Source organism: Ctenopharyngodon idella, chromosome 18, assembly GCF_019924925.1.
Source record: "Ctenopharyngodon idella isolate HZGC_01 chromosome 18, HZGC01, whole genome shotgun sequence".
Lineage (NCBI taxonomy): Eukaryota > Metazoa > Chordata > Actinopteri > Cypriniformes > Xenocyprididae > Ctenopharyngodon > Ctenopharyngodon idella.
Genome location: NC_067237.1, coordinates 28,360,121 through 28,375,598, shown reverse-complemented (window position 1 = coordinate 28,375,598; position 15,478 = coordinate 28,360,121). Strand labels below are relative to the sequence as shown.

General features: G+C 38.2%; 1 protein-coding gene across 3 annotated transcripts in view; it reads left to right on the top strand.

Moving 5' to 3' along the window:
• Positions 1-8,830: 8,830 nt before the first annotated feature.
• Positions 8,831-15,478, top strand: part of LOC127500203 (hepatocyte growth factor) — a 53,560-nt gene continuing 46,912 nt past the window's right edge. For 2 of the 3 annotated variants that reach the window (XM_051871171.1, XM_051871169.1), the window contains exons 1-3: positions 8,831-9,073; positions 13,481-13,637; positions 14,223-14,335. In XM_051871171.1, coding sequence (XP_051727131.1) covers positions 9,025-9,073; positions 13,481-13,637; positions 14,223-14,335 — 319 coding nt within the window. In that variant the 5' untranslated portion in view covers positions 8,831-9,024. The remainder of the gene's footprint in view (positions 9,074-13,480; positions 13,638-14,222; positions 14,336-15,478) is intronic. The other variant, XM_051871172.1, reaches the window with a different exon arrangement.

Sequence of the window (15,478 nt, the reverse complement as noted above, 5' to 3'; positions counted from 1 at the left end):
TCTCACATAGTTTCTCATTCTTAGCCAATGTCAATATTATTTTGTACATTTACATGCACGTTATTCAGTTTGGCCATCTAATAAATCATTCACATGTTTAAATGGTTTTTTTGATCTGAGAAACAAATAACCTTAGTCGCTTGTTCTCACACTTTTCTCTCAAACAGTTGTTCTGTTCTGTTTTAGATCAAGTCAGCAGAATCCTCACACCTGAGAACAGGTTCTTCCTGAATAAAAAATGACCACAGTTCCTTTTTATTATTTTATTTTATTTTGTCAATATGTAATATGTAAATCAATGGGATTCGTTTTCCCAATTTACAATCAGATTTTAACTACTGTTTTTCATCTACCACTTTTAAACTTGCATTAATTGAAATAATTGTGGTATTTATGGTGTACCTTGGTCATTTGTATGAAAGGATATTCCCTCATTTTTATTTTTATTTATTTATTTTTTAAATGAAATGTTCTGCTTATTCAGAAAAGAAAAAAAAAACAAAACAAAGTAAATTGTAATGATTCTTTGCTTCTATTCACCAATATAAGTTCTTGGGATATTTGCTTGGTCATGTGACGTGAAAGGTCTACGTTAAAGGATGCCACATCCAAACACTACTTGAAACAAACACAATAGCTTTGTCATGTGTCTGCATTGTCGACTCTACATACAATATATTTATGCTTACACCCATAAATATTTGACATGGCGTTCACATTTTTGTCATGTGAAGTAAATGTACGTGACTTTGAGAAAGTTCTGGAGCCTTATTTTCCAAAGAAAAGCACAATACTGTTTATAGAGGGAGGAAAAAAACATCCTAAACTTTAGTTTGGTGAAACTACTTCAAAATGACCAAATTAATAGATGAAACAAACTCATTGTTCCGAATGTTTATAAATGATGATGATTATTAAATTTCCTCTTCTAGACTGGTTCCTAGATCCATTTCAAAAACATTCTGGATTTTTTTGAGTGACTTACTGGGCAAACGTGATTTTAATGTGAAATAAACACTTTTTTTTTTTTTTTTTAAGAACTGTATGCCTAAATATTTAATTTTATTTAGATGTTCATGATAAACCAGTTTACCGATTTTTACTAATTTATAGACTTTCGTTTTCTGTCTTTTTTTCATAGGAAAGTGCATCACAAGGAAAGAGTGTCAACTCTCTGCTATCTCTAATCTAGAGTGAGAGTCACACAGGAAGTGCGTGTTTATTTGGAATGGACTTCTCTGTTTACTGTGCCTGGAAGCTTCACCGCAGGATGCTCAAATGCAGCTGTTTGCTTTGTTTGTAAGTGACTGCGTATTATTGTATCATTTTAATGTTCCACATACCTGCTCAAGCTTTGAATATGTGGGGGGAGGTGAAACTTAAGTGTGCCTGTATGTATTTTAGGACGGATGGCCAGGATATTGTGTGTTCTTGGGGGTCAGAAACGGGTTCAGGTAATTTGCTGCAGCTGAAGTTAAAACCTGCACCAGATCTGAATGACAAATCTCTACAAAGCTGCAGGAAATCAATTAGCACCCTCAGGAACTAACCTTCAATGTTTTTCATGCTTGAAAATTGCTCTCTCTGTCTATTTCCTTAGTTGTCATAATTTCCATATCCCCATTCCAAACATTTATCAAATTCCCTCATTTTTTCCCCCATGTGTGACATTTACCTCTTAATACTATCATCATTCTGTCTGCAAAGACTGTCTTGTTTTCCACTTTTTACAGTACGTGTGTGTGTGTTGGGGGTTCAGGTATACCCTATGTTATGGGGACAAAACAAAGATGGCAATATCCAAAATCCTTGTCCTTCTGGGAGCATTTTTTGGTAAAGAGCTAATAAATAACTGATGTTTTTTGAAAATGTAAAATTGCAGAAAGTTTTCTGTAATGGGTAGGTTTAAGGGGATAGAATATACAGTATAAAAATCATTATGTCCATTAAAATGTCCCCATAAAACACGAAAACCCAACATGTGTGTGTGTGTGTGTGTGTGTGTGTGTGTGTGTGTGTGTGTGTGTGTGTGTAGCACTAACTTCAGGTGGCACTCTTACTGACCATTCACAGACCATCTGATGAATATTACACTCTAAAAATTCTCAAAATGTCTAACTCCAGTTTGATTGGCTAACATTATACAATTTCCAGGAGTTAGAGTGCAGGTTTTCATCAGTCTGCCATGTTTCAAGTTATTAAACTGCTACACTGGATTTGCCAAAGTCTGCAAGGTTCATGTCAACCAATCTTTAAAATATATTCAGCTGGGCTGTGTGCCATCCAGAATTGAATTGAGAATGCCTTTTATAGTTCAATTACATTTCCTCAATTTAAATTGAATTTGAACTGAGATCGCAAACCATATCTAGAAGTGCAGAATTTGAATTTGAATGTAAGAAAAAGGAAAGCTGAATTGGAATTCAAAGAAAAAACTGACAATAAATTTGAATCCTTGTTCAAAAGTTTAAAAGCCTTGAAGTTTGAAGGGTAGATGGATGGATGGATGGAGGGATGGATGGATTTCTCAAAATGAATAATCATTCTTCCAGTAATGTTAATAGAATGTTTGTTCAAAGTTATAATGTTCTCAAAACGTTAGCACAAAAACATTATCTAAACATTGTTCATGGAACTTTTTTCCTGAAACGTTTTTCCAGAGAACATTCAACAATAACGTTCCCATAATGTTGGCAGAATGATAAAATGGTATGTTCCCTTAAAGGTGCAGTAAGTGATTTCTAAGAAACGCTGTTGATATTTGAAATCATCAAAACAAACATGCCCCTACCCAAAAGGGTCACACCCCTATCTTGATAGCTCCGCCCCCAAATCCACAAACATTTTATGCAGCACAAGCACCTCCCGCCTCATGAGTGGATACGCCCCTTACTGCTGATTGGCTACAAGAGTGTTTTGATGCTCGGTCCGATCCACTTTCAACAGCGTTTCTTAAAGGCGCTTACTGCCCCTTTAAGGTTTGTACAAACAAGAAAAAACATTTAAAAAACTGGACGTTTTGAACGTTCAGAAATAACTTTTTGTAACTTAATGGGAACGTTAGAAAACATTCTATTTTTGTTAGCTGGGATTTTACTATTTAACTGGACCATTTTTAGCCAATATAAGCTGGAATGTAGAGCAAACTTGTGAATAATGTGCTTAAGTGTACTTAAGTAAGTAAGTGTATGTTTATCTGTTTGAGTGCACAGCAGCAATAACACGTCCCTGTGTTGATTGAAAGGTAAATTAGTCTGTTGTCTGTATCTCCTTACATCTTTACCACATCAGCACCACAGTGAATGACTCATTATATGTTTGTGTTCACTGCACATGGTCTTCGTTAGACACCAGACACACACCAGAGTGAATTAGTCTGTTGTTTTGTTTATTTGTGGGAAAAAGGGCTAAACACATAGACGAAACCACATGTGGTGAAATCGCTGTTTGTGTTCTGATCCAGATATCAAGCCTGTTGAAAGTTCAACAGATTATGAATAGGATTCACACGATTCACTTTCACAAAGTATGTTATATTATGTGGGAATCACAGCTGTACCTTTGTGCTGTCATGATGGAGTAACAGATTCCACATGGACAATTTATAAAAGTTCCCTGTAATTAAGGAACGTTTTCAAAACTTCTCCCTTGAAGAATGAAAGTGACCTTTAGATGTGCGGTTCTCACCCTGGATGCATCATGGAATTCGCTGCACTTATTGACTGATGTGGCTGTGAATCATATTCCTTGTTAAATTCCCAATATGATCAATGTCTTAGCTCATATCCTATTAATGTCTGCTTATGCATGCTTCTTAATTTATCGCCACATATGTGTTGGGTGCAATTTTTGCAAACTTAGACGCAACTAAGCAGCCTGGTTGACCACAGATCCCGTAATTCTGACTTCAACGGTGGGATTCTTCAGATGTCAGCTTTTGCAATCTAAATGCATCTGCTCTTAGTTAGGATGGTTTGAAGTCTCTTTACACAGAGCTCCTGACATTTTGATCCATGTTGCTACATTGTTTTTTTATTGCAGAGAGTCACTCATATGTTGTCAGAGAAGAAGATAGACAGCACTCCAGGAAGAGTAGAGGAGTGAAGGAGCATTCACACTGAAAGTGATTTGCTGCATCAAAGTAACCTGAAGTAATTCGTTTGGGCATGATGTGACAGCTGAGGAAGTTAACTTACTCAAATACCTGACTTAGAGCGGCGATTACCAATAGGGGTGAAGTCGGTGGAGCTCACATGATCTGTCTCTTGTGAGATAGTGTTGAGTGTAGGTATTTGTTTTGGCCCACATACAGCAATATAACATAAAGGAGAACTTTATCAGAAAGTGTCAGCATTCTGATCAATTTATTTATGCACTCATAAAACATTCATTACATGCCTAGGTCATATTGCATCCCAAAATTAAAATGAAATCAATAAGAAAATAGGTTGCACTTTAATTTACAGTATGTGTACTTACCGAAGAAAGTACTAGGTAAAATAAGGTAACTATAGGGCTTTTCAATATTAAATAGTTAACCCTGGGTCATTCTAAGCCCCGGGTAAACGGAATCTTGGGTTATCTTGCTTCACGTTTCACACTGCTCATAATTTATCCGCGGTTAACAATTAATCCTGGATATTCGTAAGGTGACGTTTCACACTGTACATTCCTAAACCTTGGGTTAACATTCTTATTTGAATATTTGCGATGTCAGTGTCATTGATTGGATAAACGCAGCACGCGACCTGTTTTCATAGCTCTAGGATTGCGCATGCTCATATTGACGACTGTACTATGGAGTTTATACTGAATGGACATTTCGGACTGTAAAGGTAAGAATGAAACGGTCACTTCTTCACTCAAATTGTAGAGTTTTCTGTCAGCATTTGACATTTTTCCCCTCAAACGCTGAATTTACTGTTTATATACAATGCGCAGTGTTTCGTGACTGTCCAAAGCAGGCAAATATGAGGCACGCAGTTGGTTGTCTGTTGCTTAGCCTACACCACATCGTTTCACACTGTTCAAGTTTGGCACCGCAATGCGGGATTAACACTGCAAAAGCAGTGCTGACCCTACTTCGGAGCAGGGGTTTCTTAACCCGGTGAAAAAAGCGGTGCTAACCCAGCTTCTAAATTACAAGTGTGAAACGTTCCTTTACCCGGGGTTAAAAGCGGTGTTTAAAACTACGATAACACGGCGCAGTGTGAAAAGCCCAGTATGTACATGGGGAACAGGACTGTAAAATAAAGTGCTTCCAGAAAATGTATTGTCTTATTGTATAGGAATTTATTTATTTATTTTTTCATGACATTTAAGCACATTTTCATTCAATTGTGGTATCATGTCCCACATAAATCTTACAAAAAGTGAAGCATGACTTACTGTATGCTATATGGTTGGTAAGAAGCCACAAAGGCTGCATTTATTTGATAAAAAATACAGTTAAAACAGTAATATTGTGAAATATTATTACAGTTTTAGTTAATAGCAGCCATTACTCCAGGTTTCGGTGTCACATGATTCTTCAGAAATAATTCTAATATGCTGGTTTGCTGCTCAAGAGCATTTCTTATTATTATCGATGTTGAAAACAGTTGTGCTGCTCAATATTTTGGTGGAAACCATGAAACATGATTCCATGATTTTTTTTTTTTTTTTTTTTTCAGGATTGAATAAAGTGTTAAAAAGAATTGAAAGCATTTAGCATTTATTTGAAATCTTTGCAAGAATATAAATGTCTTTATTGTCACTTTTGATCAATTCATTGCAAAAGTATTCATTTCTTTCAAAAACATTGATTAACCTCAATTTTTGAATTGTAGTGCATATAATTGTATTGCAATATTTTAAATCACATTAAGTAATGAGAATATAATAAGAAGAATAATTGGGGTGAAATGTCCTAGCACATTCAGTTAATGAGAATTTCAGGGTAATATGTGCTTAATTGACTTGAAAATATTGTCAAAATTCAAAAATCTCAATAACCCTGAAATAGGCCTAATTGTCATTATGCAAAATACAATTTTGTATGTTTTTTTTTTTTTTTTCTTTTTCTTTTAATTTTAGGGGTGAAATGTGATCTGGACATGTTGTGAGATTCACCCAGAGGCGTTGAGAGATGAGAGGACAGGATGTGGAATGACAATGCTGGAAACACACACAGAGACTGATTACTCCCATGGGGCCATCAGGCATGTCATTTGGCATTTGTAGTTTGTATTTCCATCATCAGAGGAAGGAGAAGCAATAAGATCACAGAGTCACAGAGGACACTCACATAAACACCACTGCTATTAACTAAACTAATACAAACACAGTACGGCCAAACAACCAGCCATACACAAACATGCCAAACTGAGTGAAAAATTGATATTCAAACAAAAAAGCTCCAACGCATCCAAAAGTAGAACAGCCTGGAATACCTGTTTAAGTGCATATCACAAATAAACAGATGGAGTGTATTTCCATCATGGAGCACAATAGAAGAGCTCTTTCTGTTCCAAGAGAAGAGGAGAGCATCTTGAGTGTAGTACTGTTTAATAAACAACTTGTGCTTCCAACCTGCTCTCATCCTCCTCTCTCTCCCTCTCATCAATCTGAAATTCGTGACACAGGAAGATGAGTTACGTTCATTGTGACATCAATATCTTAAACTTGATTACAAAAAGTACAAAATGTGTATATATATATATATATACACAGTATCTCACAGAAGTGAGTACACCCCTCACATTTTTCTAAATATTTTATTATATCTTTTCATGTGACAACACTGAAGAAACGACACTTTGCTATAATGTAAAGTAGTGAGTGTACAGCTTGTATAACAGTGTAAATTTGCTGTCCCCTCAAAATAACTCAACACACAGCCATTAATGTCTAAACTGCTGGCCACAAAAGTGAGTACACCCCTAAGTAAAAATGTCCAAATTGGGCCCAAAGTGTCAATATTTTGTGTGGCCACCATTATTTTCCAACACTGCCTTAACCCTCTTGGGCATGGAGTTCACCAGAGCTTCACAGGTTGCCACTGGAGTCCTCTTCCACTCCTCCATGATGACATCACGGAGCTGGTGGATGTTAGAGACCTTGCGCTCCTCCACCTTCTGTTTGAGGATGCCCCACAGATGCTCAATAGGGTTTATGTCTGGAGACATTCTTTAGCAAGGCAGTGGTCGTCTTGGAGGTGTGTTTGGGGTCGTTATCATGTTGGAATACTGCCCTGCGGCCCAGTCTCCGAAGGGAGGGGGATCATGCTCTGTTGGCATTCATGGTTCCCTCAATGAACTGTAGCTCCCCAGTGCCGGCAGCACTCATGCAGCCCCAGACCATGACCCTCCCACCACCATGCTTGACTGTAGCAAGACACACTTGTCTTTGTACTCCTCACCTGGTTGCCGGCACACACGCTTGACACCATCTGAACCAAATAAGTTTATCTTGGTCTCATCAGACCACAGGACATGGTTTCTTAGTCTGCTTGTCTTCAGCAAACTGTTTGCAGGCTTTCTTGTGCATCATCTTTAGAAGAGGCTTTCTTCTGGTACGACAGCCATGCAGACCATTTTGATGCAGTGTGCGGCGTATGGTCTGAGCACTGACAGGGCTGACCCCCCACCCCTTCAACCTCTGCAGCAATGCTGGCAGCACTCATATGTCTATTTCCCAAACACAACCTCTGGATATGACGCTGAGCACGTGCACTCAACTTCTTTGGTCGACCATGGCGAGGCCTGTTCTGAGTGGAACTTGTCCTGTTAAACCGCTGTATGGTCTTGGCCACCGTGCTGCAGCTCAGTTTCAGAGTCTTGGCAATCTTCTTATAGCCTACGCCATCTTTATGTAGAGCAACAATTCTTTTTTTCAGATCCTCAGAGAGTTCTTTGCCATGAGGTGCAATGTTGAACTTAATGTGGCTATATGTGGCCTTATGTGTTTGTATTGTGTATGTGGATGTGCAAATGTATTGCATAGCACTATGTGAAGCGACCTTGAGCTATGGAAAGTCACTATATAAATAAAACTTCTTCTTCTTCTGAACTTCCAGTGACCAGTATGAGAGAGTGAGAGCGATAACAGCACATTTAACACACCTGAGACCTTGTAACACTAATGAGTCACATGACACCGGGGAGAGAAAATGGCTAATTGGGCCCAATTTGGACATTTTTACTTAGGGGTGTACTCACTTTTGTGGCCAGCAGTTTAGACATTAATGGCTGTATGTTGAGTTATTTTGAGGGGACAGAAAATATACACTGTTATACAAGCTGTACACTCACTACTCTACATTGTAGCAAAGTGTCATTTCTTCAGTGTTGTCACATGAAAAGATATAATAAAATATTTACAAAAATGTGAGGGGTGTACTCACTTCTGTGAGATACTGTACATACATTTATCTAAGGCAGTGAAATGATAGCATATTTGTCAATGATAAAGTAAGCATGACTAATAATTTCATTCATGACTAAGTGGGCTGCCTATAACGAAATGTAAAATAAGCTATCTTGCAAACTAAAACAACATGAGTGGCCCAGAGTTTATCAATTCACAACTTTACTCCTAAACACCCTCAGGGAGGTTAGAGCAGCATCACACAGCTGTGTTGACATCTCCTCAACAACACTTTCCATCCGCTCCAATAAATTAGAGAGGCAAAAATATAAACAATTTGCATTTATTTTACTTCCCGGATCGGTTCAACAACCTCGGTGTCTATCAGGAAATGCGATAATATGTGATAATTTTATATGGAGGAGTGGACAGTGGCGGGGCGACTTTAAATGGGCTGAGGGAAAGGGGAGGGAGCGCGTGAGGTAGAGACTCTCAGCTCGCGCTCATCTTCAGTCAGTACATCGCGCGCTTGTTCACTGTCCGCAAGAGCACCGCTACAGTCACTGCTGGTAGACTAGAATCTTATTCTAACAGTAGTCTTATTAAAAGGAGGAAAACGCCAAGACTTCTGACATCTCTTTTGTATTTTTGGAGTCACATAAAACTATCCAAATCGACATGTGGATTTACAAAATTTTGCTCTGTGTGGCTGTTTTGGTTTACTCAGGTAAGTTTTTCTTCTTCTTCAATCAGACAAAGCTTCTTTCTAGGTATCATGTATCATGTTTTACAGTAATAGCTGCATCATGTTTTACAGTAATACCAGTATAACTGGTTTCAGGGCTGAATATAGCATGGTTATTTTTTGTAACAGTGTTTTGGAGATGCCCACTATCTCTGCGCGAGCTCACAGGATGCTATTTATGGGTCATTCCTAATTGGTGCCTTTTGGGCTTCGACAAATTAATGTATAAGTATCTTTGTTTCATGAAAGTAACATGTTAAAGTTTTTGGAAGTCGTCATACAGATTAAGCTCACTCATTGGTAGTTACATTTATACATATAGAAACCTCTTTAACAAGTTAGGCTAACACAAATGTTTACCCTGTTATTGTCAAATAAACATCAGCTTAATAGACTTATATGTATACTTTTTAGGTGAATCTAGAGGTTTGTCACACAATCTTTTATTTGATAAAACATATATTGTTTTAAAAAAACAATAATAATACAAATAATGAAAAGTGTTATTTCACACATTTATATCATGTTTATAATAATCATAGGTATTGTTTCACTGTTTACTTAAAATAAAGATTAATTTACAACATGCATATCTACTTCATTATTGATGATAGTATTACTATGAGTATGTAAACATTTATGTAAGCATGTTAATTTCTACTGCAATGTCAATGAAATTCTGAGTGAAATCAGAATCGACTCTTTTTACTTTGGTAGTGCACATTAAGTCTTGTGGTGAACGATAACCCATGCAAGTTAATCTATAGAAGAAAAAAAAGTCAAAAGTGGATAATTTTCTTCCCCTCTTTCTCTGATGATGTCAGTTTGGTGTCTTGGGCAGAACGTTATTAAACACTCCCCTCCAAGCAGGAGGTGCACTAAAATCAAGCCCCACCCTTTGTTTTTTCACTCAGAAATATGCCACAATATTGAAGTAAAGTTGGTCACAACTTCCATTTCACATGGACTTTAAACAATATGACACAAACAAAAGTGTTCTTTTACTGAATAGACCAATAGCATGGTTGTGAATGTGATGATGCTTTAATACAACAGCTCTTTATGTTCAGAGTGATACAAACAGTAAAACATCCCATTGTTGTTGGACTCTATATCAGAAATTTGAAGACAAATGCTAAATATACTATAAATTATTGAGCTACATAAATTTAATCCTCAGAATAAACGTCATTCATTTTTTCATGTTCGTTAATCTCTTAAATTTCTATTTTTTTTAAACTATTTTAAAAGCATCAAAATGCACTGGACATGCAGTTCGTGACTCAAATTACACATGTATCAAAAGCGTCACAGTTCCCAAACATTGTATTAAGTTTCACTACGGAAAACTTCACAGATGTTGACATTCATGGTGAGTGGGCTGTTTCTTCGCAAAACATCTGGATAAATGAGTCACCAACAGTGTGCGTGGAGCCGAAGTGAGAGATTAAGTGTTAGAGTGTGGCACCATGAATCTCTTCTTCTGAAATCAAAACCGCTATATTGCGCAAAGCCTATTAATTATTCTGAGTTTAGTCATTTGGTTTCTAATCTGCTGTATGATCTGTGACACTGAAGAATCAGTGTGGCTTGTTGATTGCTCTGATCATAGAGTTTATTGATTTTATAGCAATACATTCTGTATAATGGGGAGTAAAACCCTTTGTTCAGATATACTGAGTCATATACACTGATCAGGCATAACATTATGACCACTGACAGGTGAAGTGAATAACACTGATTATCTCTTCATCACAGCACCTGTTATACCTGCGATATATTAGGCAGCAAGTAAACATTTTGTCCTCAAAGTTGATGTGTTAGAAGCAGGAAAAATGGGCAAGCGTAAGGATTTGAGCAAGTTTGACAAGGGCCAAATTGTGATGGCTGTAAGACTGGGTCAGAGCATCTCTAAAGCTGCGGCTCTTGTGGGGTGTTCCCGGTCTGCAGTGGTCAGTAACTATCAAAAGTGGTCCAAGGAAGGAACAGTGGTGAACCAGCGACAGGGTGGCCCTGTGTGGTCCGATCCAACAGACAAGCTACTGTTGCTCAAATTGCTCAAGAAGTTAATGCTGGTTCTGATAGAAAGGTGTCAGAATACACAGTGCATCGCAGTTTGTTGTGTATGGGGCTGCATAGACGCAGACCAGTCAGGGTGCCCACGCTGACCCCTGTCCACTGCCGAAAGCGCCAACAGTGGGCACGTGAGCATTAGAACTGGACCACGGAGCAATGGAAGAAGGTGGCCTGGTCTGATGAATCACGTTTTCTTTTGCATCACGTGGATGGCCGGGTACGTGTGCGTCGCTTACCTGGGGAACACATGGCACCAGAATGCACTATGGGAAGAAGGCAAGCCGTCGGAGGCAGTGTGATGCTTTGGGCAATGTTCTGCTGGGAAACCATGGGTCCTGCTATCCATGTGGATGTCATTTTGACACGTACCACCTACCTAAGCATTGTTGCAAGACCATGTACACACTTTCATGGAAACGGTATTCCCTGGTGGCTGTGAACTCTTTCAGCAGAATAATGCACCCAAAGCAAAAAAAGTTCAGGAATGGTTTGAGGAGCACAACTATGAATTTGAGGTGTTGACTTGGCCTCCAAATTCCCCAGATCTCAATCCAATTGAGCATCTGTGGGATGCGCTGAACAAGTCCATGGAGGCCCCACCTTGCAACTTACAGGACTTAAAGGATCTGCTGCTAACATCTTGGTGCCAGATACCACAGCACACCTTCAGGGGTCTAGTGGAGTCCATGCCTCGATGGGTTAGGGCTGTTTTGGCAGAAAAAGGGGGACAAACACAATATTAGGAAGATAGTCATAATGTTATGCCTGATCAGTGTATATGCTCAGATATCCTGTCGTTTTGCATACATTAGAATATATAGGCCTACAGTACATTATGGGAGTGGTAATGCTTTACTGCTATTGGACTATTACTATACTTTGATATTTGTATAAACATATTCATGTTACTGTTTATTATATTATGAGATGACCCTGAGTGTAGTGCACTGGGAAACTGGCAATCTTGTTGCTTGTTGTTCTGTACAGACTTACTTTCTAATGATATTCAGAGCTGGAGTCTTTTCAAAGAGCATGACTGTTGGCTTTGGGTCAGTTTTAGAGTTTGGAAGGAGAGTAATATTCCTTGGTTGGTCAACTATCAGTATCCAGGGCCTGTTTCACATCCAAAAACATGTCTGATTTTACAATGTGGTTTGTGGCTGTGTAATTAGTGCTTTCTAACCATGTGCTTGACAGATAACTCAGTGCTTATGACTGCAGTTTGCATGGATGGGCTCTTGTGGTGGTTTTAGAAGGTTTGTTGTGACACACTCGGATCAGAGCCAGCTTCTGTTGGCCTTCACAAATTCTGTCCACTACCTCACCAAAGCAGACTGTGATTGATGCCTTTGCATCCTGTTATACACTCAATAATCTTGAAATAAAATGATAAAGCCCTATCAAAAAGCTAATTTATTGCTCCACTGACTTTAATAGCAAATGACACTTTTTTCCTTACTGCTGTAACCCAGTAAGGTCACAATCCAGGATGCCCAAGAAGGATCCCACAACTGACTAGTCTATAAGTGACCTCAATAGTAGGTTGTTGGGCAACTAGGAACTTTGTAAGTGTAATATTGAAACTGTGTTGTATTTAAAGGAGATATTTCTTAAATAATTGAGATGCAAATTCTCAGAGAGCTTTAGCATGCTAACAGTCAAACTGGTAAAGCTGACTTAGTTTAGTCTGATCAGGGGCTTGTGGATGTAATACCATATAAATTTCAGAAGGTTTCCTTAAAAGTTAAGTTCACCAGAAATGAAAATTGTGTCATCATTTACTCACCCTCATATTTCCAAATCTCTGACGTTTTGCTTCTGTGGAACACAAAAGGGATTTCTGTCTGTGTTTGGTTATTTATTTATTTATTTGTCCATGCAATGAAAGTCACGAAACATTCTTCAAAATATCTTCTATGTTCTGCAGAAGAAAGAAATGCATTCAGGTTTAAAATGACTTAAAGGTGAGTAAATGATGGTAAAATTTTCATTTTCGGCTGAATTCTCCCTTTAACACAAATTAGTTGACTAGTTATTCAGACATCCAACTCTAGTCAATTGTGAAAACATGTAGATTTGCCCATTCTTATTGTGATCTAAGCAGGTTGTTGAAATACAATTTCCTCATCTTAGTTCCTTTTTTGCTCCATATTTTATATTCTAATTTATGGCCACTCTGCTCTCTCCTATGAGGCTTATGATCAGCCTCAGCCGATAAAGAGGAAGAAAAATAATGTACCATCTGTCATGAAATTCATGTTTGGATTCGACTAGTGCTTCTCCCCATCCTAACATGTATGTTCTGTGTGGCAGAAACTAAGAGGCATGCCCTGCAAGACTACCAGAAGACTGATGCCGTGCGCTTGGTCACGCCACCTGATGTGTCCTATATGTCCAAAGGCCGCAATATGAGTGTGGGAAAGTGTGCACGTCGCTGTAGCCGCAACAGGAAACTTCAGTTCACCTGCAGGTACAGAGGTCTACAAAGGTTAAAGCACAGAGACACCCCACCTTACACGTAATGATAAACAGCCAAAGCCAGAATTCTGAAAAGTGTCTAAATAAAAGAAGCACACTCCCAAGTTGCTCTTTCCAAACACACTGATTTGAAATAGCATTGGATTGGCTAATTGTGTACAACACAGTGTGAGAGGAAGCAGCTGGAATCTGCTTCACCAGGGGAAATTGAACATCAGCAGTCCCAGTATTTCCTATTTTGATGTTTGAGGTCAATGACCTCTGGTTACTTCTGCATAGAAAGAAAAAGCAGCTCTTAGTAGATAGAAATTGCATGAAGTTGCATGACATTTGATCTTTAGCTCTTGCAATACTTTCATTTCTTTTTTGGGAGGCATCACCTGACTTCAAAATACAAAAAGAATACAAAAATGGTAAACAGTAGCTATTTTATGCATTGCTTTACATGATAATAATAACTACTGATGACATTACATGTCTCAGTTCAAGGCTCACAATCATCATTTTTGTCACCATCGTCTTGTTTTCATATGCTTAACATCATTTAATGATTAACATTTGCAATTTATCTTTGCAGAGCATTCAGCTTTGATCAGAAAAGTGCAAAGTGTAATTTACTCTCATACGACAGCCTCACCATTGGTGTCCGCATGGAGACTGACTTCAGCTGCGACCTATATGAAAAGAAAGGTAAACTGTAAAAACCTGCTTTATTGCCACTAGTTTTGACATCCTTTAGGCCAGAGAGTAGTTCTAATAGGAATGCACAATATATCAACTACATGCAACTACATGTCAAATAACTCTCATTAGAATATTAGTTGACTGTAGTAGACTGTTAGGTTAAGATTAGGTGTTAGGGTTAGTAGAATGAGTTGACAGGTACTTGCAAAGATACTTATAGTCAGTAGAATCATGTCTGTTGGAGGACCATCAAAACAAATTGTTCACAGATATTAAAGCTGCTGTCCGTAACTTTTTTTTGGTTAAAAATTACCCAAAATCAATTTTGAGCAAGTACATAATCAGCCAGTGTTCAAAAGTATCTCCTTACCTTAGCCCGATTCACAACAGTAAGCTTGTAATAATGTTTTCTAATTCGAGTGGTACTGGTAGGTTTCTGTTCGTCTTTGCGTCACTACATTACATGCCAGCTAGAAGGCTATATCATGTGAGGATGCTGCAGGTGACAGATCATTTATAGCCTTTTCTCACAGCAGCTGGAATAATTAAACTTATCATTTTGATGGCCGATTGTATGGTATGACAAATTAGCGTTAGAGATTAGACTGTACAGAAATTGAAATCTACAGGTAACGCTAATACACTCTAAATACACGTAGTCACGCAATGCTGATAATTTGAGAACAAAGTATAACAATAATAATAATTTGCACGGTTTGATGTGATATGAGCTAAGCGATCGTTAGATTTAATCACCACTGGTAGTGCGATTTATTGTAATGCTTTTTTTTTCTCAGTTGGTCAGTAAAAAAGTGGCAGACGTGTTACTTACTTGTTCAGATGACATTCTCTGGTGAAAATTCTTATTTTGGTCATTCCTCCAAGACTACAATCTGTGATTCCGAAGTACAGTATCCACCGGTGCGGTGACTGACAGCCACACATTCTCCTCAAAACATTAGATTCATCCACGCTGAGGAGCCGTGCCGATGCACAATCCACGTAAAGATGATAATTCTGCAAATAACTGCAATTGCAGGTTTCGAACAGAGATGGCGACAAAGAGGAAAAACTTATGGCCTGCAGCTTTAAGCAGACAGTCTACTAATACTCTAATGAGAGTTAGTTGACATGTAGTTGCAAAGTTGC